Below are 27,525 nucleotides of genomic sequence, written 5' to 3'. Positions count from 1 at the left end.
CAACCCTTTGCCGTGAGGTGAGGGCAGCATCCTGACACCCTGAGTGAAGCTACCTGCATTTACAGTGCCTTCCTTTTAGATATAATTATTGGGGAAGGGGCAACAGTCAAAATAAGAGAAGTGTAAAGATGTGGAATAACTCTCAAGTTAATCCCTCTCCCTCCTTGCCAGCTCACAGACCCTGAAATACCTTTCTAGGTTTGAACCAGTTTAAAAGGTGGTTTACTATTTTGTAGTGCCAAGTAACAATTTATGTGTGTCTATTATCATCACTTGAGCACGTTTTCGATTATTAAATCATGCCTATTATTTATGCAACGAACAGCTGCAACATGCAGCACAGAGTTTCTACATATCAAGATGAACACAACAAATACTTAGCTAAAATTTGCATTAAAAGCTCTCCAGAAAGGGATTGGTAACATTTGGAATTAAATGACAACCGAACAGTGAGAAACCATGAGTCTGAACCTTTGGAAGTTTCAATTGCTAACACATAGTCAATATCTCATCAAATGTTTAAAACAACTTCTGTGAGTGGTTAACTAGGGTACAACACAAGAAACAACCAAAGCTTACAATTATATTGTAAAGAAACCAGTAAACTGTTGTCTGAAAATTTATATTAGGAACTTAACTCACCTGAGAAAATATATTTGCAGTTGGAGCAACTCTGCTATCAACAATGCTATGCAATATTGCTAACAATCTGTCCAGAGGGAATGGCTTTGGCCCAAGAAGGTGATTGCTGGTCTGTTTAAAAAAAGAAAAAAAAGTATATTTCATCAGCTGGATTTTCTTGGAACATAGCAGGCTGGATCTTATTTATTTTATTTTTCCAGTTATCAGGCAGCAATACATTTTACATTTTAATACACTGTTTTGCAGTATAGGAGTAAAAGCATTCAAGACTTCAGGAATCAGTCTGTACTAATATACAAGGATTTCACACAGATTAACCCAACTTTTTAAGATAAAGAGACTGCAGAAAAACAGTTGGGACTGTTTAAAAAACCACAGTATTAGAAGCTCATCTAGGCCAAAAGGATGCCAGTATAGTTAGCAAACAATATCAATAAGCTGTTAGAGACAAGAAGACTTATTTTAGAAAACAGACATCTTGTCCAAGTGAAGAAAACCAACAAAAAGGAGCACAAACTTTTGCAGCATTTTATGTTATGCCATGTGCCCATGGCAGCCACTTTGTGACTGGTGGCCACAGCACTTTCATGAAGTTTAAAGTATTGGACTGCAATTGTGGGTTTCCCCCCTCTCTTTTAAAAACTCACATGTGGTGAGGCTGGTGTCTGGAGGGCCATGGCTTCACCACCCCTGCTATCCAGTAACACAATGAAGATTATAACCAGTAGTAGTGACAACCACTAACAGCAGGCAATGCACTCTGTTGAGGATGCCTCTTACAGAAGCGTCATTAAAATAAATTGAGAGTGCTCTTGCACAGTTTCCTCTTATCACTCTTGGGCTTGTATAGGTGCTCCTGCTGGATTCTGCCTCAGTTAGTTATATTGATTTATTGATTAAATAAATTTAAAAGGGTGGGAAAACCCAGCTTTCTGTTTGAACCAGAGTTTCACAGAGACTGGATGCAACAAGGAAGTCTGGTTAGAAGCAGGATTCCAATCTCACGGCTGTGCCAAAGAGTAAAGCATGCAAACACGAGGCACTTGCAGACTAAACACCCATGTTTAGTGCAACACCTGAATAGGCTGATGATTCACACAGTGAATTTAGATAGCCAGGGGACTGTAATCCAAGGTCCAGTAATAAGAATTTCAATGCAACTTGTATGTTCCACACTTATAATTTAAGCACACAGCTATGATGTGGTCACTTGAATTCTGTTAAGGTTCTGTGCACATTCAAACATCAGGTGAGCCTCTAGTATGTTTATAAAGGAAAATGGGGAGAAAAAGTCAGCATTTGCTACAACCCAGTAATCAGTATGATGACTGCATAGTTTTAACTTATTTAATTTACAGAGTATAAAACTGCAGGTGGGAAGCATTTTTTTCATTCCATAAACTGATATTTCATTTCAACGTCTCTTCTTGAAGTGTGCATTCCTTTTTTTCCTTGCTTCACAACTAGCATTAAAGGGAAGGCAGTCACAGTTCTAAATCTTTGGATGACAATCTCTCTCAGTTACAACTTCAGCCATCCTACTGCACTAGTTATCAAAAAGATATAGCAGCTCTGCAATCTTAAAAGGAGCGGAGGAAACTATCACAGGCAATGGTATAAAAATCCAGGAAGGGTATCTAATGTTAGTCATAAATACATTCTGCAACATGTACAAATTATGCAGAAGCAGCACTGCATATAGATTCTTATTTGGCTTTTTCTACTACTGCTAGTAAGGGAGTGAAACTTTCTGCCTGCCTCTGCCTATATATGTATGTCTGGGGAGCTTCCTTGGAAGTTCAGTCAAAACAGTTCCTACCTTTAAAAGTCTAAAAGGACACAGATCAAACTAAAGAAGGGATGGTCTTCTATTGCAGAAAGAAGACACATCCACCTGTGAGCATGGCTGCTTTTATTCCTTTAGGTAGTTCTAGGTCACCTTTTAAGGCAAAGTCCTCTCAAGGCAATCATAGAATATACAGTGGTACCCCGCAAGACGAATGCCTCGCACAACGAAAAACTCGCAAAACGAAAGGGTTTTGCGAGTTTTTAGTTGACTCGCGAGACGAATTCGTCTATGGCTGTTTTTCGCAAGACGAATTCGTCTGGCGAGGTACCACTGTGAGCCGCTGGAGCCGCGTTTTAAGGCTGCATCGCGCCATAGCTAAAAAGGCTTACCTTTTGGCTCCGGTGTGTGGGGGGTGTTTTCCGCGTCGCGTCCGCCATTTTGGATCGACTCAGACATGCGCAGTCGATCCAAAATGGCGGGCGCGACGTGGAAAACACCCCCCCACACAACGGAGCCAAAAGGTAAGCCCTCCCGACCGGCACGGCGCCGCGTTTTAAGGCTCCAGCGAGCGCTGCAGCTTTAAAACGCGGCGTCGCGCCGCAGCTAAAAAGGCTTACCTTTTGGCTCCGGTGGTGGTGGGGGGTGTTTTCTGCATCGCGCCCGCCATTTTGGATCGACTCAGACATGCGCAGTCGATCCAAAATGGCGGGCGCGACGCGGAAAACACCCCCCCACACCGGAGCCAAAAGGTAAGCCTTTTTAGCTGCGGCGCGACGCCGCGTTTTAAAGCTGCAGCGCTCGCTGGAGCCTTAAAACGCAGTGCCGTGCCGGTCGGGAGGGCTTACCTTTTGGCTCTGGTGTGTGGGGGGTGTTTTCCGCGTCGCGCCCGCCATTTTGGATCGACTGCGCATGTCTGAGTCGATCCAAAATGGTGGACGCGACTCGGACCCCCCCCCCCACCGGAGCCAAAAGGTAAGCCTTTTTAGCTACGGCGCATTTTAAAGCTGCAGCGGGCGAACAGTTCGCTCGCTGCAGCCTTAAAATGCGGCGCCGCGCGGCTCCGGTGCCGGCCGGCGCCCCTTCCGACCGGCGCTCCCTGACTTTTTCCCCATAGGAACGCATTAATTAAATTTTAATGCGTTCCTATGGGAAACGGTGCCTCGCAAGACGAAATTTCCGCAAGACGAAAAGTCTTGCGGAACGAATTAATTTCGTCTTGCGAGGTACCACTGTATAGTAAAATAAAATAGGACATTTCATCATATGTTAAGACAATTTAATGACACTGCTTAAATTGTACACCAGAATGGAGATAATCTATCATATTGAAAGCTGAATTTACCTTTTCTTGTTTCTTCTGAAAGTTTTTCTTCCTAATTTTTCCATGATGCTGCAAGTGAAAAGAAAAATCCAGCTATGAAATAGTTATTTACAATGGTACATAATTTATATGGGGAGAACAGCCCAACATCACTGAACATATCACACAGCTACGTGATAGCATACACAATAACTGTATTGTTGCAGGTATACTTCATGTAAGAACTATTTCACAAACCCTATATGGACAATAGCAATGCTAAATATGGCCCACTGTGGCCTGCCTATGGCATGTTGAACTGTGACACAGTGCACATCACTGAAAAAGTACAGTATTTATAACCGGGAGGGGGGAGATTTATTGGAAGGCATAAGATAAAAAATAAATCAGAAAGTAATTGTGTATACCTCTGAAAACAGTTATCCACAAATTTATCTGAAAATTCACTAAACCATTTCAACCGTTTAAAATATGCAGCTCTCTCCCTACTACTGGTAAAATAACTGCAAAAAGACTGGGAGGGAAGAAATATTTTCCTTTCCATCAACTGACAAGCAGCAGCAGCTACTGCTTTACTTTAAAATGCTGCCAGCCTTTCCTTGCTTCCTTATCAAATCTAGGTAAAGAAGTTGTTATTTTAGATACAAAGCTATTTTGCGCCTGTTCAAAATAGCAAATGATGGAAGGCAGGATGGGTTAATTATTTTGGAGAGTTGCCAACCAAATGCCAGTATCACCCCACCACTGACGTTTCTTCAGATTTTGCTATTTGGTTATATAAGTATAAACGTTTCTTCAGATTTTGCTATTTGGTATATAAAGTAAATCAAACTGTTGCCTTGCTGAATATTTTTATTAAAAAGAAGCAATTTATAAAGATAAAAAAGGAAAATTACATAAATTATATTCATCCTAGTGTAGTATAAAACAAGCATATTGATTAATAAAATGTATCACGTACAATTCATTTCTTTGAAATAATTAAAACCAACCAATTGTTTAGATTTAGGCTTTTCTCCCCAGTATTGGAAAAAGCTTCCATGCTTCCAATGCCCTCAGTGAGTGAAATCCAACATCACACAAAGACTTCCTCATCTACATCTACTTTCCCCTGCAACCCATGCCCCTTCCCCAAATATTCTGCTCCAGGGGACTCTCCAACCACCCAGAGAAGATTTAGGGCATGTGGCGGGGGATGCTGCAGAGCAGGAGAGAGGAAGAAGTCCCATTGTATGTCCTTTCCACTAGCAAATGGATGCAACTGATCAACCCGTGTATTATTTTTTCTGTCTTTAAGCCTCTTACTGTATGTTAGTTTTATGCACCTCCTAACTGACCAAAGTATCTATTCTCATTGCCATACAGGTAGGATTCCACTGTGGTGTGAAGTCCCAAGAGAAAGAGGCCCGTGACAGAAAAAAACAAGTTTCCCACTCCTGTTTTAAAGCAAGGGAGAAGAGCCTCCATAGCATGGAGGAAAAGTGGCCTTCCAGACTTCTCTAGCCAGCTCTTAGGACTCTTTGGAGGCCGTGGCCCATCACAGGGCCTGATCTACGCCCTCCCCGAGTGCATTTGCCCGGCTGGAAGGTGTCTTTGAACTATGAGAATGGTGCTTGCCTGACAATCTGGAGGACGGAGAAGGGCTTTTGTGAGACTCCAATGTAGCTTATATTGGAAAGGCAAGAGTCGTATCTGTTGTTCTATCTATTTTTGCTTCTAGGCCTTCCCACTACCACTGTGTCACCCCTGGAAGGTTATCTACAAAGGAATGCAGCATTCAGACTGCAGTCACAAGATTGCTGAAAAGGCTATTTATGTGTATGTATGGGCTAGGAGTCAAAAAGCTACTTAAAGGTATGTCCAGTCAGAATTTTGACTCTTTGATCTCTACCCCACATCAAACTATATCCCCCAGTTTCAACAATGGTTTGCCATATAGAATGGGGGGGGGGGGAGAGATTGCTGCTATTGAAGAGCCACCAAGTCTGCCTCAAAACCCTGCTGAACATGTAGAGCTAGTAGTGAATTTTAGCCATGGTTTATAAAGCTCTTTAGAGACATACAAAGGTATTAAAGAATGTTAGAACAGATTATGGCAAAAAGAACAAACCTATTTACCTTAACGAAGAACCTCTTATCTGTCCTGGAAGGGTTGTAAGAAGCAAGGTATGCAGCTATTAGTAGGAACTTGGAATAATATGGAAGTTCTACATGAGCGTGGGCTGAAAGTCCTAGAAAAAAATTGTGAGACAAAAAAAAAAATCTGAGTTTGAAAGACTTAAGTTAACCAATGTTGATCCCCACAAACCCCATTTGCTGGTAGAAAATATGTACCACCATTCTGTGCTGCCTGTTTAGTTTCTTTAAACTGTCGGTGTATTTGCAAATGCATACTGAAGACAATGACTGAATTGCTCCAAATTACAGGGGTATTTTTCGTCAATAATTAACACTACACTATTATTTCTTCACATACCTTTTAGTTGCCCGGCTTCACCATCATCCTGGAGTAATTGTTCCCACTGGGAGCTAAAAGACAATGCAGCTATTTTTAAAAATGCATTTGCCATGCCTAAAAGCAAGACACTTAGATATTTGATTTTCAGAGATGAGTGAGTGCATTTGTGTTACTGTTGAATAAGAATAATTATGCAATTAAACTGTTTAAAAGTATATAGACGATTAACAATGATGTCAGATTATTCTGATTTACATCAGTTATCCAGACAAAAACAGACAAAGTAACTTTTATTCTTGGATTTAACACTGGCTGAATCTAACCTAAGGATGGTGCAACCTGGCCTGCAAGGAACGACTACTACTACTACTGATGCCTCATTATAGACCCAGTGTAGGAGTATTAACAGGCAAGTCTCTAGTTCACTTCTCACCAAAACCATAAGTTCATTAAGTGGTCCTAGAAAAGCCATATTCTTCTAGCCTCTCACCTGCATTATGGGGAAATTACTGACCTACCATGTAGGGTAGGTTGTAAGCATTGTGTGTGAAATACTTGGAATACTCAAAAAGCACTATATTAAATGCCAACCATATTAAACTAACTAAAGAACCAATACTAGCTTTAAAACTGCCATGCACAAGGCTAGAATGGGAAAAACCCAAACACAATGCTTCAGTTGCTAGGCAACTCCCCATTCAGGTTCCATTTCATTTATTGTAGCTCCTTCCAAACTGGATAGGGAATTGTTGCAAGAAGAACGACCCCCCCCCCAAAAAAAAGAAAACACAAATGATTTCACCTGGGATGGGGAGAAAGGGGGGAACAGAAAGCTAGCCCTCAAGTCTAGGAAACTGCCTAGTAACTATTTTTGCCTGCTGGCAAAAATAGTCACTATACACGGCAACATTTATGTAAATGAAAAATGGATAAAAGGTTAAGTGTACGTAAACAGAATAATATTCTACAATCAGTTAACTACAAAAAACTTGTGACAAGATTAATTTTTATCTGTATAGCAAAATGCTAAGTTGTACAATATGATTCTAAAGTGCTTTGAAGTCTTGACTTTTTAAAATAACATAAATAGCAATACCTTATCACTGAAAATGTTAAATATTAACAGCATGAGCTTAGTACAGTGGTACCTCAGTTTAAGAACAGTCCTGTTTAAGAACGATTCCGTTTACAAACTCCGCAAAACCAGAAATAGTGTCCCGATTTGAGAACTTTACCTTGGTCTAAGAACGGAATCCGAACGGTGGAAGGGCACCGGCGGCAGGAGGCCTCATTAGGGAAAGTGTGCCTCAGTTTAAGAATGGTTTTGGTTTAAGAACAGAATTCCGGAACAGATTAAGTTCGTAAACCGAGGTACCATTGTATCCAGTTATGCTGGATGGTATGGGACTGCGACAAAATCCCCTTTCAGACTTCTCCCTGCCACGTACAAGAAGACATTTTTCCATATAAACATTTGCTGCATCTAAGATCACACACCTTCATCTTGAACTAGTATAGCCCTGATACAGATTATATAACATGTCCCCTGCAAACACACACAATATCCAACAAGCCCTGCTCTCTCTGTAAGAAAGAGAAAAGTGAAGAAAATTGATTTAACCAGTCAACCTCACAAATTTCAATGGGAGAAATTTAAGCACCTCAAATCAAATTGCATGTATCGCTTAACCAAAGCGGTCATTACAATATAGTTTACAAAAGGACCCCCAGCATAAAAATAGAAAGCAACCAAAATACATAATTCCTGTATAAAAAATATTAATTAAACTAATTAAATAAATACATCACCCCAAGCATCTCTCCACCAGCATACCACACCCGGTTTTAAATAAACAATGCAAGAGATCTCATATGCAGACTTCCCACATCTCATTTAGCAGCATCTTTACCTAACAGCTTTATCCTAATGTTCCATTTAGAAACAGGCACATACTGCATTTTTTCATTTACTGGTAGGCATAACCTATTAAACAGATTTTTAAAAGCCAGGACATCTGCTTTAGCAGGAAAGAATACCATCTACAGCACCTACTTGACATTTTAGGTAAGCCTTGAGAGGCAGCTTTCTAAAAATAAAGAGGGGGACAATTACCTTGATATTTCCCGCAGATAAACAGTCTGCATAGCTTTCTTCAAGTGGGATTCAATATTTTTCCAAAGTTTGCGTGTGTCACGTTCACTTGCTGTATCACAAACACACAAAAGTAGTATTGATTCAAGATGAACTTTGAGAAGTGTTCAGATGATACACTTGCTCTTGGATTTAATATAGGTTTACAGATTAAAAGGCACATTTCTTTTGAGATTCTGGTACTGATTATGTTCATAAAATCAAATTATAGTATAACTGTTTGTTATGCTGCAAATGTTGCATAATGGAAAAATGTTCTGATAAAGGACTGATGGTTTAGCATGATATGCATAAGGTAGAACAAACCTCAGCTTATGCACGCTCCCCTCCTATGCACATGTGGACAATCTGAGAATAACTGGAACTGCAATCATGGAAATTATAGAGTTGGAAGGGACCAGTCCAACCCTTTGTAATACAGGAATCTTTTTGCCCAACGTGGGGCTCAAACCCACAACTCTGAGATTAAGAGTTCCATTCCCTACTGACTGATAATTTGATGTCTTATCTCCATCCTTTCAGCTTAAAAGACTCTTCAGTCCTGCCCTTTCCTTGATAATCAGGTGCAGACGAGCACCGTCCAATTACCTAACCATTGTTCAAGAGACTTAAATTGCACCTCTTCTCCCTCCCCCATCCCCACCTTCTCACTCATTCTCTCAGGAAAGCATTCCTCTCTCCTTCCTTGGAGATCGGCCCTATGGGTATAGCCAATCTTGCTGTTCAGTTTAGCAGAGTCCAAAAAGCACACTGGATCTCCTAACTATGATTAGAAGACTGAGCCTGCCCATGACCCCTAAAGTAGTAATGGCAAGAACACAGTTTGCACACCCCATTTCCAACAATGATTACCAATTGTGGTTTGGGGGATACACATAACACTAACTTCACAGCAAGCCCCAAAACTGAAAGGGAATGGTGCCCATGTGAGAGAGAAGGCAGGAGGAAGAGTACATTAGCCCAAGGAGCACTCCTGATTTGCCTAATCATGGTCAGAAATATATGAAGACTCAGAAAGCTTTTTATTGCCTCATCTCTAGAATCATCCATTATTTATTTATTCATGTGAATGAAAAACACTCACCCTTTTGCTGGACCACAGGCTCACAGTACTTAGAAAAATTGAGTGCAGCCTGCAAGACAAACAGTGGTATAATTGGTATTATCCCACATTTTAAATCCTTACACCCCTGCCATTTGAAAGAACCCTGGGACACGTTTTAAAAATACCCCACCCCTATCCAAAAAGGAGCTGCAACACCCCTCTCCAACCCTGAAGAGCAGCAGCTTAACAATGAAATTACATGCAGGAGAAATAAAACAAGAAAAGGGTAGATGGATTAGTGGCTGCACAGAGCCATAAAAACAAATTAAATCTTTGGCATGGATAAGCAGGAAAGTATAATGCCATATCTGATAACCTGAAGGTCCTGAATGCATGTCCATATTTAAGACAGGAATGGGGAACCTCTTTCAGTATTGGAGCCACATTACCTAGAGGGCAACTTTCCAAGGGTCACATGCTGGGAGTGGATGCAACAATGGATATAAATATATTTGTACAGTAGGTTACAGTCAAGCCACATAAAGTCAGAAATTTCTATTTGTGTACCTATTCATCTAGGCAACCAAGAGGCATTAGCACATTTCAAGGATGTTCAGACACAGCAACCATGTCTTTCAGATACAGGTGGGTAGCCGTGCTGGTCTGCCATAGTCGAAACAAAGAAGAAAGTGTGCATGCACACGAAAGCTCATACCAAGAACAAACTCAGTTGGTCTCTAAGGTGCTACTGGAAAGAATTTTCTATTTTGTTTCGACTATGTCTTTCAGAATTTGCTCAACTGCTGGTGAGAGAGCTGCATTACTTCAGCCCCTGTAGGCAACAGTTACTTTTATGTATGCACATCAATAATGTGGCTTTGTGAAGGCTGCAAGCTCACTGAGCTTCTCTTTCTTGTCTGCCGAGCCGACTTAGCAACCTACACCTGGTTACATACTGAGAAATAGCACAGAATCCATATGCTATGTTATACAGGACATTCTAAGAATTCCAAAGCCAGCATCAAAAGCACTATGACACCACATTCATTATGAAAGCACCTAAGAGATCCCTTACTAAGTGTCGGAGCTCCTTCAGGTCCCTGCAGACAGGATAGAAAACTCCAAGCAGAATATTATATATGCAGCATAAAAATCAAAAGAATACTCCGGAGGATGGTCATGGGACAGAATCTTTTGTAGGTGTCCTGTTTAAATAAAGCATTGAAAAACAAAAAGCTGATGAGCGCATCATAGAATTGTTCTCAGGCTAAAAATTATGCAGTATGCACACTTTAGATATACAGTTATACTTCAGCAGGAAACACCCCTTCTGCCATAGGGCCTGTAATCCCCTCCTGGCAATTCAGCACTGAACACTTTTTAACCAGCTCTGGAAAATCCAGTAGTAAGCAGTCTCCAATGTGAAAGAACAGAGATTGGCAAAATCACCATGTCTGGTTTCAGGGGGAAGCTTACATGTTTCCAGTCATCTCTCTTCAAGATAAAGACACACTTTCAGACTCAGTCAGCTGTGAGTACAGCAATCAAACCTAAAAAAACTTTAAGTACCCTAAATCAGGCATTTTTAATCAGACCAAACTCCAAGGTTCCCCTTCTGATCAATTTCTTTTTCAGGCCCAGAAAGTTCTCCATTTCAAATTTGACCTGAGTTGTTAATTCAGTTTAGGTATTAAAACATGCACTTTTATGGATTCCAGCTTTAGTTAATACATATTTTTAATTTCCAGCTGTCCTGTTGTGATATTTAGGGCTGCTTTCATAAGTTGTTGTGCTGCTATGTGTGCCCTAATCATTATGCTATATACCAGGGGTCCCCAAACTTACATGAGTAGAATGTGTGCTTTTATTTAAAATACATCTCTGGGTTATTTGTGGGGCATAGGAATTAGTTCATATTTTTTTTCAAAATACAGTCTGGCCCCCCACAAGGTCTGAGGGACAGTGGACCAGCCTCCTGCTGAAAAAGTTTGCTGACCCCTGCTATATACCAACCTCAGTTGTTCATTAATTACATAGTATTTTGTTCATAGCTATATTTTTCTGTATTGCTATTTGTAACACTAATGCATTTTAATGTAATCCTTACTGTGTCAATCTTTATCAGTATCTGAATTTAAGAATCTGTGACAAGGCAACAAACAGAGCTACTGTTTACTCTTATCCTTAGGACCTAGTTTAGAACACCAGGTGAGGTGATTTTTCTTCTTCTCTTCTAAGCTCCACCCCACCCAACCATGAGCACAAAAAGCTCTTTAATATTTACAAAATATCAACTGCTGATGACCAGTTCTGGTAGCTACAACAGTGCTGAAAACTTGGTAATGTGATATGCACTTAAAGAATTCCAAGCTTTGGAAGTTTAATTAGCATACTGCTTCAAACAGAATATCTGGGCTGATAAATCAGAACAATGCTTCAAGTCTAGAATTGAAATAGTATAATCTAATGTTTGATATCATAAAAAATAAATAAATCTGAAACTATCTTAAGGTGATCACAATTAGATTATGCAATCTGCAGTGAATTAATGTGTATGAGTATGTATGTCCATGACTGTGCCTCTCTTACAATGAGTTAGGACCACCCTCCCAAAAAGCTCTGGATTTCACCATCCTTTTCATAAAACCAGGTTAATTCTCTCAAGCCAAGAGTTCTTAATTCCTTGGACTGCAAGGGGTGTGATGTATACACACATACAGAAAATAAAGGTACTAATTATTCGTTCTTCAAAAAGCAGATGTTAAACATAATCTAATTTCCATCAAATCTAGTATTCTGTTTGCATCCAAGAGTAACTAGCCAGTTCCCTTTGGAAACTTGGAAGCATGTTGTTGAGAAGGTAGCTTTCCCTAGTCAGTTTGCCTCCAGCATCTGATACTCAGGTATACAGCTTCCATTCACAGAGATTTTGTTAGCTATTATGTTTAATAGCCACAAACAACCCAAAACAAGTGTGTTGTGTTACCTATGCTGTAGTCCGGAAAAAACAACGGAAGTGGTTCAAGGCATCCTGTAGCTGGACGAAGCAGCTCCCACACAATTTCACTAAGAAGGACCACAGTCACATTTCTCTCCGTCTGGAGGACAGGGGTTAGGGAGGGGGAGGGGGGAAAGGTGACCTTGTAGCTGCGTTTTTAGTCACAGAAAAACTTGTTAAGTTTCTTTCTAATTAAAACAAACTCATCTGATTCAGCATTTTATTGCAAATTATTTGCATAATCACAAGACCGTAAGCAGCCTAATCAAGCACCTAATACACCTGCATATTTTTTTATTAAAAAACCAGTTCTTCTATTGCTGTGCACTATGGCATTTAAGCTACATAGGGGTGCACATCTTAATTGTCAGGAAGGAAGCTTGTGTTTGCTTGAAAAAGCTTGACTCTTAAATTATTAAAATCTTAGTAAGATAAACGGACGGCAGTCCACCTGTTGGTCAGCTGCTTTCACAACATGCAAATGAGCTCAATTGAGACATAGCATTTTCAGTCTCCAAATCATTGCTCCCTCCTTTCTTGTGCAAGTTCCCTGCAGCAGCATGTTCCTAGGACTGTAGCTTGAAAATGAGGGACACCCCATCTGAACTGAGACTTCCTTATCATAGAATCACAGAGTTGGAAGTGACCCTGAGGACCGTCTAGTCCAGTGGTGGCCAAACTTGGCCCTCCAGCTGTTTTGGGACTACAATTCCCATCATCCCTGACCACTGGTCCTGTTAGCTAGGGATGGTGGGATTTGTAGTCCAAAAACAGCTGGAGGGCCAAGTTTGGCCACCACTGATCTAGTCCAGCCCCCTGCAATGCAGGAATATGCAGCTGTCCCTTATGGAGATCGAACCTGCAATCTCAGTGTTATCAGCACCACACTCTAACTAAGCCATCTTGAGGCTGCAATCTTATATCCATTTCAATGGGAGTAAGCCCCACTGTACTCTACTTCTGAGCAGACATATAGGATTCCAGCCTCAGTTTCTTTGAATTTATTACCCTACAGTTTCTAACAATACAGATTCAAGGCACCAGTTTACACTAAGGGCAACTCCACTGACAACCAGAAGACCAGGAATCTAGGCTTCTATAATTAAATCAAATCCATCTGGCTTCAGGAACTATAAATGCAGATTTGTAAGTGTTTTCAACTATAGAATCAGAGGTGCCAATTGTCCTTCAGGTGTGAATTATTTGGAGGGAGAGAAAATTTGTCTCTTCCCTCTCAAGATACTTGGGGAGCTTTACAGGCATATATAAAGTGAGGGAGGCAAAGGCTCTTTAATACCTTTTAACTTGCCTACCAAGATTTTAAGGCACTTGTCCTAATCTAGCAGCTGAGTATCACATGAAAACAAAGACATTTCCCATTATTAAGAGAATAGTTTATGCTTTCAAATCTCACCTTCCATAGCACACAATGATCTTGCTACATATATCAGTTTCTGAATCAAGATCAATTAGCTTTTCAAGCCTCTTTTGCCTATCACTATTGTTCATCATCACACACAAAAAATGATAGCTGTGTAGCCATCCTTCCCAAGAGCAGCACCAGGAAATTTCCAACAAGTTGATTTCTAATTATTCTCCTGGTAGGAGAGTTAAGGAGTCTTGTTTATTTTTCACAATACTCCTTGGCTCCTACCTACCAGTAAGATATAAGAATCATGCACTATGCTTCTCTAATCCACTTGCATTGCTGCAAAAGCCAGCATCAATCCAAAGCAAAACACATTTCTTCCCTGCAGTCAAAGTCTCACATTTGTTACAGTCACATTTGTTACAGTTCATCAGATTATTGCAAAAGAAACACATGAAAGTGCCAAAGCAAGCAACACTCGCATTCTCCATTCCAGTGTGCTACCAAGATTAATGCACATCTACAAAAAATGATCAGTACCGTTTATCAGGTTCCTGCATGTACGGGAAAGTGGCAGGAAGAGCAACCCTGAACTAGCATTTCAAATGCTCTATGAGCATTTAGTTAACCTCCCTGTCCCAGAAAACAAAAGCAAGGCAAGCTGTACCAAGCAATATGAAACATCTACTTTACACAACATAATTCCAAGGTGGAAAGGGGACAATGATGATTCCCTTGTCTCCAACACTGGACCACTGTACACATCACCTTAGACAATAGTTGGTTTACTGAATGCACAGAAGTCTCCAGTACTGCTCCTCCCATAGCACAAGTGGAAGCAAGCTATTTTTTTAAAATGCAGCTGTGGAATGAAGAAACCCATTCCAAAAGAAAAAGCTAGTTTCTTCAAGCTGTGGTGGGTAAGGAAGCCTCCGGTTGAGCAAGAAAGCAGTGTCCTGTAACTGGAAGCGGGTGGTACTTCTTTCTTTCTTATGCCCCAGAGAGTTGCACTGGATAGTGGATTCACCATATTTCACTGCAGAAACTGGATATGAACCAACGTGTACATACTGGAAATTTGTTTTATAAGTACTGCTAAAATGAAGTAGCTCATAAGGATCACTTGGTCAATTTACTTACCAGTTCTTGTAGTCTAAGGAAACCTGGCAAGAGGTTTGTTTCTAGTTCCCTCAGCTGCTCTGCTTTATCCAAAACCTTTAAAACCAAAGATAAATTTTATTACACAAAAGTAACTCATAAGCAATTTAAAACGTTTGAATTACTTAAGTCCACTGATTTCCAGTGAGTCTACTCTGAATAAGATTAATGTTGGTTATCATTTTATATATAAACAGGGGATCCTAATCCAAAGAGGAAACACAATGGTGGATGAATAGACAGCAGAAGAGTGGGATTGAATGTGGTGGGGTGGAATGAAGAGTGACAGAGAAGGTCAGCTGAAAAGGGTAGTTAGGGAGTAGGACAGAGTTAGAGGAGCTGAAAGCTAAACAGACTAAGAAAAATCAGGGAGAGTTAAGCTGTTAAAGAGAATTGTTATGCTAAAACTATGAGTTCTTATCAAATTACCAATAGTACTAGATATTATTTTCCACAAATAAATATATTTACTGAGTTCTACAATTAAGGAGGATGACCTGAGGAAGACTACATTAGGAGATTTCACTCCACATAGTGCCTTTTAATCAGAGCCAAGTTTATAAAAGGCTCTCTGTACATTAATAGGTAGTGGCAGCAAATTATTTGGAGGACTATTAAGGGATGTTTGTACTCGATTGGCCACCTAAACAAATTATGCATTCATTTATTTTTCTGTAACAAAACGTATATACCAAATGATTGCAATAAAAACTCTAGGTGGGCCTTAAAGATATTGACAAACACTTTATACAGAACTTTATGTACACCATCTAAGTAATCCTTTCAACAACACTGTCAAGGAATAGCATGCAAACGTCTCAGGTTCAATCCCTGGCATCCCCAGGTAGGTCTGGAAATATCCTCTGGTTGAAACCTTGGAGAGCAGCTTCATCTCTAGTATAGACAATAGAGAGCAGCTTCCTATATTCCTGCTCCTTCTATGACCACCATACTGAGACTGGGGGTGGGAGTGTGTGTGTGTGTGTTATGGCTTGGGTAAGGCCACCTGGTGAATTCAACAGGGAAAAGGTCACATTTGAACCAGGGATCTTGCAATTCTTAACCGTTATGCTACACCAGCTCTTATGTGTTAAAGATAGACTGATGAATGGTAATTCCAAACACAGGAGAGAAGAAACACGAAGGACACATTGTTCTCAACGCAGGTATAAACACAAAGTTTTATTGGCACCATCCTTCACTGGGGAAAATGAATCATTTTGAGCGTCATGATTAATCAGGATTGTTCAGTACCTGTTCTTGGATTAAGAGAAGCATTTAGAAGCCACTGAAGAGACCATCCATTTATCTTAATTTTCGCTGAATTAATTGAGGCTGAAATATCTTACGTTATTTACGAATGAAACGAAATAGCATAGATTAGTTTTGCCAGCTTGTGCTACCAGAACGCAAGTTCTTCCATCAATCTCCATTTAAACCGCCCCATAATAAATCCAAAGACACAGGTTAATTCACATAAATTGATTTCTCCCCCTCTTGTCTATTTTCATGCACAGCAGAATGAAATGCTCTAATTTAACACTTAACTGCTCTGATTTACCAACATCTTACCCAATAAAATTGATCATTCTGCAACATTTAATGTCCTGCCCTAGTATTTTAAATCTATTTCAAGTAATTTCAAATATTACGATAAGGAAAATTATTAATTCCCCAAAATTGGTTCTAAAACCAGTTAAGTCAAGGGTTGCCCCGGAGTAACATGCTCATATGGCAGCAGTAATCTTTCAGAATCTCACACATTTTTAGCACTTAACTATGCTCATTTTTCCTCAAGAAAATAGAGGAGGTCCTTTGATGTACTTTGTTTAAATGCATAAAGATACTGTACATTTAAGTAAGCATTTCCTTGACTTCTCACTTGGCCTAACTTATCGCTAGAAGGGTGGGAGTCTTCAATGTAGGAAGATCTCTTCCACCAATAGCAACTGTATGAATACTGGACAAGATGACATGGGTCCTTCTCTGCTGGGCAATGATTGGGTGTGAAGAACCCATACAATTGGCCCCGCCCACCTGGTGCTTATTTCAGCAGCAGCAGCAGCATGGGATTTTTGCACCAGGATTTTTGCACCTTGTCACTACTACCAGCATTATTTTTGATAACATACACCCTGTCCAAGAGACATAGTCAGAAAGCACAATGTCAAATTCACTATCTCTGAATTCAAAGAAATTGAGTGAGCCAAAGATGTTGGGCACACTCACTAACTTTTTTGGCTGATTAATGAAACAGCAGACTTCCCTGACATATCACAAACAGCCATAGAAACATGCCTCAGTTTCAACAGTAATTTACCAGGTGGAATACGGTGCTTCTGGATTGAGAAACCATTGTTGAAAAACTCCCTTGAAGGTGCATGGTTCTTTGGGAAATGGCCAGAACTAACTACAGGCTAGTTCATATTTATAGATGCCACCTCGTAAGTGTCCCACATGAGTGGTGTGGAGCGGCCATCAGGCAGTCCTGATTCTGAAATTTACCACCTAATGTACAGAGTGTGAACATGGCCGCGGCAACCTATGCAATCCTGCAATTGGGTGACTCATTGGAGCCATGTGTGCAGCTTCCAGAAGGTGGCACCAGGTTTACATGCGAGCTCTTCTCAGCTAGTCACAATAGGATTGCTCTTAACGTGAGCCAGTCTTCAACTTAATGCACAAAGCCTTTTTCATCTTAGGCTTCAGCCAAAGGCCAGGATGAACACCTGTCTCAATTTTTTTTTTAGGAAAAGCACTCGGGTTTGGGACTTTGGTGAGCCTGTGATGGCAAGAAGCAGGGCAGCCATGAGGAATACCTCCCTTATGTGCATTAGCCAACCATCTCCCTTACAATCAGTTTAGAGCTACGAAACCTGGGTTTAAATATCAAAGCAGGACTGCAGGATCATGCACATATCCTCTTCCCTGATGATAAGCACATTCTCACAGTATAGGAGCAAAGCCAGGTCTACTTTAACCTCCTTTGAAGACATTCACGCAAACCAAGGAAGAGGATCAGAAGGAACGTGCAACAGGAGTGGGAGAGTGTATACAATCCCACAGCCCACTCCCAAAACCAGAGATCAACCATAGGCCTGAACAGAGCCTTAGGAACAAAGGGAACTGCCTTATACCAGGTCAGGGCAATTTTCTCCCTAGCCTAATACTGTCTGCTCTGGCCAGAAGTGACTCTCCAGGATCTCAGACAGAGATCTTTCAGTATGCGGATGATACCCAGCTCTACCTCTCTTTCAAATCAGAACCAGTGAAGGTGGTGAGTGTCCTGTGTGAGTGCCTGGAGGCAGTTGGAGGATGGATGGCGGCTAACAGATTGAGGTTGAATCCTGACAATACAGAAGTACTGTTTTGGGGGGACAGGAGGAGGGCAGGTGTGGAGGACTCCCTGATCCTGAATGGGGTAACTGTGCCCCTGAAGGACCAGGTGCGCCAGCCTGGGAGTCATTTTGGACTCACAGCTGTCCATGGAGGCGCCGGTTAATTCTGTGTCCAGGGCGGCTGTCTACCATTTCCATCTGGTACCAGGCTGAGACCCTACCTGCACGCAGACTGTCTCGCCAGAGTGGTGCATGCTCTGGTTATCTCCCGCTTGGACTACTGCAATGCGCTCTACGTGGGGCTACCTTTGAAGGTGACCCGGAAACTGCAATTAATCAGAATGCGGCAGCTAGACTGGTGACTGGGAGTGGCCGCCAGGACCACCATAACACCGGTCCTGAGAGATCTACATTGGCTCCCAGTACGTTTCTGAGCACAATTCAAAGTGTTGGTGCTGACCTTTAAAGCCCTAACGGCCTTGGTCCTGTATACCTGAAGGAGCGTCTCCACCCCCATCATTCAGCCCGGACACTGAGATCCAGCGCCGAGGGCCTTCTGGTGGTTCCCTCACTGCAAGAAGCAAAGCTACAGGGAACCAGGCAGAGGGCCTTCTCGGTAGTGGCGCCTGCCCTGTGGAACTCCCTCCCTTCAGATATCAAAGAGTAGACAACTACCAGACATTTAGACGGCAGCCCTGTTTAGGGAAGCTTTTAATGTGTGATATTTTAATGTATTTGATTTTTGTTGGAAGCCACCCAGAGTAATAACAACAACAACAACAACAACAACAACAACTCTGGGTGGCTTCCAACAAAAATATTATTATTATTATTATATTATTATTATTAGTTCGGTCCTTTTAACTGGAGATACCCAGGGTTGAATCTAGGAACTTCTCTATGCAAAATACATTCTGTCGCTAAGCTACAAAGTCCAATATTATTTTCACTGGAGATCAGTGTGACAGAAATCAGTGGGGCTTATACCCATGTAAGCATACATAAGTTTGCAGCCATAAAGGCACAAAACATGACAATAAAGCCAATCAGAAAGATCTACCTCAGTAAAATACCCCCAATGTTGCTATACGGGGTGGAAATACAGGGATGGAATCTGAATATCCTCCAACGACTGGAGTCTCTGCAAAACCTATTGGCAAGAAAGATCTTGGGCCTCCCCAATGGGACAATGGTGGCCCAACTGAGAATGGAACTGGGCCTACCATCCATCGTAGCAAGAGCCCATATCAGGATAATTACCTACTACAAATTGCTTGATGAAACTCCAAACTCTCTATTAGCTAAACAAGCCTTCTTAGCCTTTATCGGCAGTAGCACCTGGTCAAAGGGCATGGATATCATCTGCAATTGCTACTCCCTTCCAGACTTTGCCGCCCTATCCTCATGGACTGGATTCTTGCTAAGGACCCAGCCCTCGATTTAGAACTATCTAACACGGCCAGACTCTCCACGTGGTTTCCTCACATGAAGGTAGTTGGATCTCTGGCCCACTATTTGAGTGATCTGATAAATCCTACGCTAAGAAGGGCCTTCACACTAACCCGATTTCATGCCATCCCCAGCATTCTTACAGGGTGTATTTTCCAATACTCCTCTGGATCTTCAACTCTGCCCATGCAACAAGGGAAAGATAGAGGAGCTTATTCATTTTTTCTTCTATTGCCCAATATATGTCTCAGTAAGACCCAGGCTTTTCCTTTTAATCCCACCGATCATCGCCTGGGACGATGACCACATGAAATACTTACTGGCGGATGCCAACCCACTGATATCACGTGGAGTGGCCATCTACATATTGTTGTTCAGTCGTTCAGTCGGTCCGTCGACTCTTCGTGACCCTTTATTACAGGCCCTTAAACTCAGGGCCACCTTTTTGGCTAACTTACCTCAGCCCTAGTCATATGTAACTTCCTGACATAGACACAGTCGACATGCCCTGTTATTGCTCGTTATCTCATCTGTATTACTCAGCATGATTTTACACTTAATGTTCTAACTGTATTCGTAGTATTCTATGTACTGCCTGGTCTCTCACAATGTGCTATGGCCATATGGCTAATGTAATAAATAAATTGATTGATTGACAATAAAGCCATGGTATAATTCTAAGTCAGGAGTTAATCAACCATTATAATAGCCAATGTTTTAATAGGTATCTGAATGTGTTTCAAGATGTAGTCACACTTTTTATTAGACTCCAGGATGGACAGGTACTAGTAGCTTGCTGAGAGAACACCAAAGGAGGGAATGTGGGGTGGGTGGCGGTGAGTTTACAAGGTTGCTCAAAATTAGCATAACAATTTCAGTGTGATATTACTTTCTCAGTTTTCCTCAGAGGTTCAGAATGAGATCGTTCTCTTGAAAAGAATTCATCTATTCCCACTGAGTATCATTAACGAGTGTTTCTGCATTAACTATTTTCATACAAAGTAGTACAATAATCTTTCACCCACATTTCCTTTCTCCTCCATCTACTCTTCACAGACTATGTAGAATTATGTTGTCCAATTAATTTTCATTGCTCTAGTTATACGTACACATACATTATTTATTCAAGTGCGCTTAAGCTTTACAACAAAAACCCCAGATTTTAATCTTGCCCTAGACTAAAGATTCATAAAATTAACAGCCTGTTATTCAAAGGAGCCAATTCCCGTCCCAAACCACAAACTTTATGCTAGCCTACCCAAACCTTCCCATTACATTAGCTGCCCACTTAATAGCTTTATAGTACAAACCTTCAGTAACGTTTGTCTGCGTTGATAATGTTGTTCCCCTTCCCACACTTGGCTAAAATAAACATTGATGTGTCCCAGTATCCTCATTAAAACAGGGAGTTTTAAAACATGCCACGGAGGGCCCTATGATTCCTTGGAAGTAAATATGAGATTGCTCAATCAGAAGATTCACAATGGGTGGACAACGTTTTCTAAAAGGCACCACCACTTACCTTCCATTCTAATATACAGCTGCAGTAAAGTTTTGGATGTGTTTCTAGTCTAGGCTGTATTCTTAGTTCATGTTAGGCAATGGAGAGGTCTAACTGGCCAGAGCAGGGCTCTATATGAATGGGCACCCTAGAGCTAGAGTGAGCAGAAGGTGGGATCCTCTGGATGCAATGAAGCTGACCAGCAAGAATTTCTGACTCCCAGTTGCTCAACAAACAAAATAGATTCCACACTCCTGAAGTCAGCCCAGTGCTGACCTAGAGCATGACTCCTGCAATATATGGGATGTCCCTTAACAAAGCAAGACAGTGCAGGAAAAATTTTGGTTGGATGTAATTTTTTCCCTTCCAGTGCCAAAGGAAGACAACCTCTGGATCTAACAACAAAACATTAAAGTAAGAATCGGAGACCTATTTAATTTCCATTGCCAACAGAAGGTTCAAAAGTCTTGGAAGCTGCTACTGAACTCATAAATCAGTTGGGTTTTGTTTAAGTTGTGAAGAAACTTCCTAAATGGATGATGGCAATGTATAGAAATGCTTTTAAAAAAGTAGTTGAACTTGCTGCTCTATTAAAGAACAACGTATCTTCTAAATTCTAAATTACTGAAGATGATCTCAAGCTAGCTATAAAAAACCCTGAAAACCAATAAAACATCAGGCCTAGATGGGTTTTCTTAAAATTTCTACAATAAGTTTAAGGAACATATGGAAGAGGTAGCCCACCTGCCCCTGCCAAGGAGACAGGGGCCTGCTTCAGTCACCTTAGCAACTGCCTTCTTCCTCCCCGCCTCCTTTACGAAATTGTAAAACACCATCATATTGCTGGTGGTGCATTACAATGTTGGAAAGCAGACGATTTCACCGAGCCCTAAACCCAGGTGGCCATTCAACTTACCACATACAAAGTTTGTTTCTGGAGATCAGGTGTCATAGTTGCCTGCTTAAATAACGTATGAAATCGTTGAACGTATCACAGAATGGAAGAACAGGAGATTCTTCCTTCGAGGAAAGGCTTTGTAACTGTCTCAAAATTTCTTCAAGGAGCAGTCTTGAAGTGAAACATTCAACACAGTTCACAAACACATGAGGTAGCTAAGAGAAAGAAAATTGTATTAATGCTGTTAAGGAATTTGCAGAGAATACCACCAGCAGTTTTTTGTTTGGCTTTTTTTTTTAAAAAAAACACCCTAAGAGATCATTATTCATTCACATTTATTGACATAATTACTTCTCAATGAGGATTGCTTGTTGACAAACAATGCAAGTATTTCAGTACTAAATATTGACGGATTGGTCTTCACGTATGAAGTCGAAATAATTATTACATTTGCTGCCATTTCATGTATTCTACACACAGTGGGAAGTTCATGAAAGTAAATCCAAGAAGCCACTATTATACAGTGTCAATGTCAACCACATATTCACTACCACTCCCTCTAGCTGTAAACAAGGTTTGAGAAAGTTAAGGAGAACATTGCACAAAGGCAGCAACATTATCTGACAGGCCCCAAAATGAGGACCATATAGCATCACAGGGCAAGTTGTGAAAGGCTAAAAAGATGTTAAAACCACAATATGATCCATCCGAAACATTACAAGTACTTAATATTAATTGTTAAGATATGGTTTAAGCATAGTTTGAAGCTGAAACCAGTAAGTTTTTTCTTAGTTCACTCTTGTTCTGAAGTTAGCCCTTGTCTCATCATTCATGTTACCACAATCCCACATGGATCATCAACAGGGCCAGCACAAGACATATTGATGCCTGAGGCACAGTAGCATTTGACACTCCCCTCCCAAGGTCACCCAAAGTCTATCAAGTTATTTTGGCACCTAAGGCAGAAAAGCTCACAAGGGCCTCTCCTACTTCCTGCCAGTAAAAATACAATAAATTAAATAACTAACCATCTGCTGCCCTTTCATGACAGACAAAATAAATTACCTGAAGTGGCCACCTTCAGGTATGCCTAATGATAGGGCTGGACATGTACTGTCACTATAGCCAGTGCCAGACACTGCCAGAGGCAGGGCAAATGCAGAAATACAAGGGCACTAAGTTACAGCTGATTTGTAGGGGCAAACAGAGCTTTGCTTCCTTGTATTCTTTGCTGCATAAGCCAAGGCCCGATGTACCAAGTTATCTGGGGACAGTCAAGAATGGTTTTCTTGAGGAAACAGGAAAGATGAACAAACTGATGGTTTCAGAGGATTTTTTGAAACAAAACTTGAAAGCATTTCCCAATATACAGTATGAATCCATTATTCCTCTACCTCTAAGGTTTTCAGAAGAGTCTGCATCACATAAGTCTTCCCACTGGATGTGTGTCCATAGATAAAAAGGGATGGGAAGCTCAAATGCTGACGCTGGACAAAAATTATATATATATATATATTTAGTGTTTGTTTTATTTCTTTCTTTTCTTTTCAAGCACACTGGCCTTTCTTCAATCAAAAGATGTACAGAACTTTGACTCATCAAGTTTTTGGCTAGATGAAAAGTTGAAGAATGAAGGGTTCGCTAAAAATGCAGCAACTAAGATCCACCAGGACAGCTTATCCCTTTGATTTTATAATCCATCAAATACAAGGAAGTTTGGTTCAAAGAATGACTGGCCTGAAGCCCAGCACTGAAACTCCAAGACATTGCAAGTCAAGAGATTGGCCTGTTTGGTAACAGTACCCAAGGCTCCACGACAGAAAGCCTTTAATATGAAGCATACTGATAGCTTTTCAAAACATCATTGTGAGAGTTTGTAATTGTAAGTTGCTTCGAAAGCCAATTGCAGCTAAAAGCAAGAAACAAATACAATAAACTTGTTGAGTCATAGGCCATGTTCACACATTAACAGTAAGTCAAGAACCTTGGCTGAATTAGCCATACTGTGCACAAGCTATGTAATGGTGCATGCAGCCCAATCACTCACGTCACACAAGCAGGTAAATGTACTAGTTAGGAGACAACTTCTGAACCCAAGTGCTAGGAGGGCAATTGCTTGGGTGCTGGGAAGGGCACCAGGGCTATGAGGGGATTGATAAAGCAGAGAGTCTGTGTGCAGATGTTTTGTATGCTTGTGCTTACTGAATGGGATGGGTGGTTTTTTTCAATATATGCAGTGCAGGGGGAGTAGGCCGAGTGAAACAGTTTTGGAGTGATCTTCCCATTAACACGGGTTCTAAGAAATGGCTTTGTGATCTGGAGTTCCTAGGTGAGTTACTTATCTTTTAGCCTCACTGGTGACCAGCTATGCCCACCACAGTGGCCATTTTGTGAATGGGCCTGCCCCCCACCATGGCAGCCAATACAATTTTGCTGAACTCCAAATGTGCTTGCAGGCTCTGCAAAATTGGAGACATCAGAACTAAATAGAGAGTGCTTTTTCAGTAGTATGTGGTTAAATACCTTCAAAGATAAAATAAGTCAATGATTTGCAATTCTGAGGTCCTGGCACTTAACTGCATAATCTGTCTCTCTCTCTCTCCCTCTCAAACCAAGAACTTTCTTCCTTTTTTCAATTTACAGAAAGAGTTGCATATCAAATCACTGATTATTACATCAAGATCTTGCTTCTTAACCATTTTAAAACATTTTCTGGAAATTGTTCTGAGTTTGCTTTTCCAGTCAACAAACTAGTGCACTGAGCCATCTGTGGCTGAGAAAGTCTTAGATGTACTGCATGATGTATTGCAAATACAGCAAAACGATAATTGTACAGGTTCATCATAAACTTACATGCTGACAAGCGATTCATGATGGTAGCAAGAGGAAGGAAGGGTGATCTAATGAATCAATCCTAAACCCACCCTGGAATTAATAGCTTCATTGTTCATCCAATATTCAATCAATAAACACTTTATGTATGGTAGTGCAGCTGGTCTGAACACACTTATCACTCATACAAAAAACTTCTTTAGTGGTGTATATGCACATCTGTACTAAATTCTTTCAATCCTTCCATGTAAAAAAAATTGACTGCAAAATTCCAGGGTATCACATGTACAGATGTATGTACGCATGTCCATTCATTGCTGTGCACACCCAAGGAGGAGACAGGATGATGAGTGGCTACTGTCCCACCTCACATACAGATTTTCTAAATCTGATATTGTGCACACTGGCCCCACAATGAGTTTTCTAAACAATGAAATTTCAAGTTCAATCAAATTATATATCACTTCACACAGAAGGGGTCCTGAAATGATTTACAAAACCCCACAGAACAAAATCCATTAAAATGAAGCAAAAATACAGCTGTTCACCCACAACAAAAACCACTCAACATAAACATGTGACCTCCTGCCACCTTATCAAAGGTTCTGTTTCAGTAAGGTATTTCCAGCAGTTATTCATTCATTCTCTACGACACTATTTAAAGCAAATAATTGTCTATTGGCAATTTTCAACGCGTCAAAAGTTATTTTAATTGTTGAGGGCAATATAAACACTCAACAAGGAAAAAGCAACACCACACACACAATCATTACCACTGCTTGGGAATGAACAAAAGAAAAACAGAAAAAAATTATTTGAGGATACAATGCTACCTGTAGACATGCTCCTGTAACAACTGTACAGACACAAGTATATTGTAACAGTGATAATTTTAAAGATAAACTGGTAAAAGAAAGAGTATAAACCGATAAAAATGTTTCTGGAATGAACAGCATTTGAATACTATTACATGCATGTCTTTCAGTTAACTAAGTTCAAGCTAAATGCCTGGGTAGACCAACAAGTGTTGCAATGTTTCCTGAAGGGAGGGTTGAAAAAATTCATTCTTCAGGGATTACTAGGAGAATCCCTGGAAATTACTGAGACAATCAAAATCATCTCCATGGCTGAAAAATGTAACCTTTCATTTAAAAACAATCTGCACGTATAGCACTCATGCTGAATACATCAGTACAGCAAGCTTCAGAAGACTGTCAGGCAAAATTAAATGCCACAGCAGACTGCCGACATCAATTTCCATACCGTGAACCAAATGACACATTATTCTCCTTAACAGCTTGTAGGGATATTATATTTAATTACAGATAAAGGTAACAACTTCAACTATGCCACTGCCCATATTAATCTATGCAGCAGTTGCTGGTTATATAAGACAGGAGAGGGGAATAGCAGAGTATTACCCTCACAGTTTCTGCTTGATGCGATGCTCTTCCCATTATTAACATAAGCCAAGGAATGTTCGTGTTTAAAAAAGACCTTTTGCATAAAGAATGAGCTGTGAGCCAAGAATTCCCCACTTCATATCTCACCTAGCATGAATCCATACATAGGCCACTATCTATTTGGCAGATAGTGCCCATTTGAAATACGAGGATAATGTTGCCCTATTTAGCACAGCTTTATAAGGATATTAACATTCTGCAAGTAAGTTAGAAAACACTACATGAAGATAGCTCTTTGTATATCAATTTGCCTGCCAAGGAAAGCATGCATTTCACGGAAGTCCCATACACTGTAAAAATCTGGAACTTGTTCTAACACCACAGGTCATGTGGAGTAGTGGTCAGGCACACTGGCCTTACCTTTCTAATCTGAACTGAGAAGGCATCCTAGAATGAACACATCATAGTATCCTATAGCCAGTGTGGTATAGTGGTTAAGAGCATAGTCCCGTAATCTGGTGAACCGGTTCGCGTCTCTACTCCTCCACATGCAGCTGCTGGGTGACCTTGGGCCAGTCACACTTCTTTGAAGTCTCTCAGCCCCACTCACCTCACAGAGTGTTTGTTGTGGGGGAGGAAGGGAAAGGAGATTGTTAGCCGCTTGGAGACTCCTTCGGGTAGTGATAAAGCAGGATATCAAATCCAAACTCTTCTTTTTCTTCTTCTATAGCTACAGCACAGGAAAAAGGTCAGTTTTCGAATGTCTCCATTGACAAACATTTTGATTTTCGAACGTCGTAAACCTGGAAGTAAATGCTTCAGTTTTCGAACACTTTTCGTAAGTCAAACATGCCACGTTTTGAGTTTTCTGTATTGTTTCTTCCGTTTCGCAGCTTCTGTGTTGAGTTTTCAGTTTTTGAATGTTTCGGAACTCGAACAGTCTTCCAGAACAGATTACGTTTGAAAACTGAGGTCCCACTGCCTTTCAGGAAATCTTGGTCCACTGATAACTTTTTTTCAAATTAAGGAATTCCTGATAACCATCAAGATACCCCAAAGTGGAAAAAGTTGAGTATTTAAGCGCTACATAAATAGTATGCATTATTCCCTAATCTACCTATTCAGATAAATAAATGTCAAAAGAAGGCCTATGTTTGTACATTAGAATTTAA

General features: G+C 40.7%; 1 protein-coding gene across 1 annotated transcript in view; it reads right to left on the bottom strand.

Annotated features, from left to right (window-relative positions):
* Positions 1-27,525, bottom strand: part of ORC5 (origin recognition complex subunit 5) — an 80,526-nt gene that overhangs the window by 40,400 nt on the left and 12,601 nt on the right. Inside the window, 13 exon segments of the mRNA XM_033161707.1 lie at positions 643-753; positions 3,774-3,821; positions 5,871-5,983; positions 6,229-6,281; positions 8,324-8,414; positions 9,447-9,495; positions 10,483-10,544; positions 10,547-10,612; positions 12,394-12,505; positions 14,915-14,989; positions 22,137-22,189; positions 22,192-22,333; positions 23,513-23,605. Coding sequence (XP_033017598.1) covers positions 643-753; positions 3,774-3,821; positions 5,871-5,983; positions 6,229-6,281; positions 8,324-8,414; positions 9,447-9,495; positions 10,483-10,544; positions 10,547-10,612; positions 12,394-12,505; positions 14,915-14,989; positions 22,137-22,189; positions 22,192-22,333; positions 23,513-23,605 — 1,068 coding nt within the window.

The sequence above is a fragment of the Lacerta agilis genome, chromosome 10, assembly GCF_009819535.1.
Source record: "Lacerta agilis isolate rLacAgi1 chromosome 10, rLacAgi1.pri, whole genome shotgun sequence".
In the NCBI taxonomy this organism is placed as follows: Eukaryota; Metazoa; Chordata; class Lepidosauria; order Squamata; family Lacertidae; genus Lacerta; species Lacerta agilis.
Note: the sequence above shows the minus strand (reverse complement) of the source record. Positions and strands in the feature narration are given on the sequence as shown.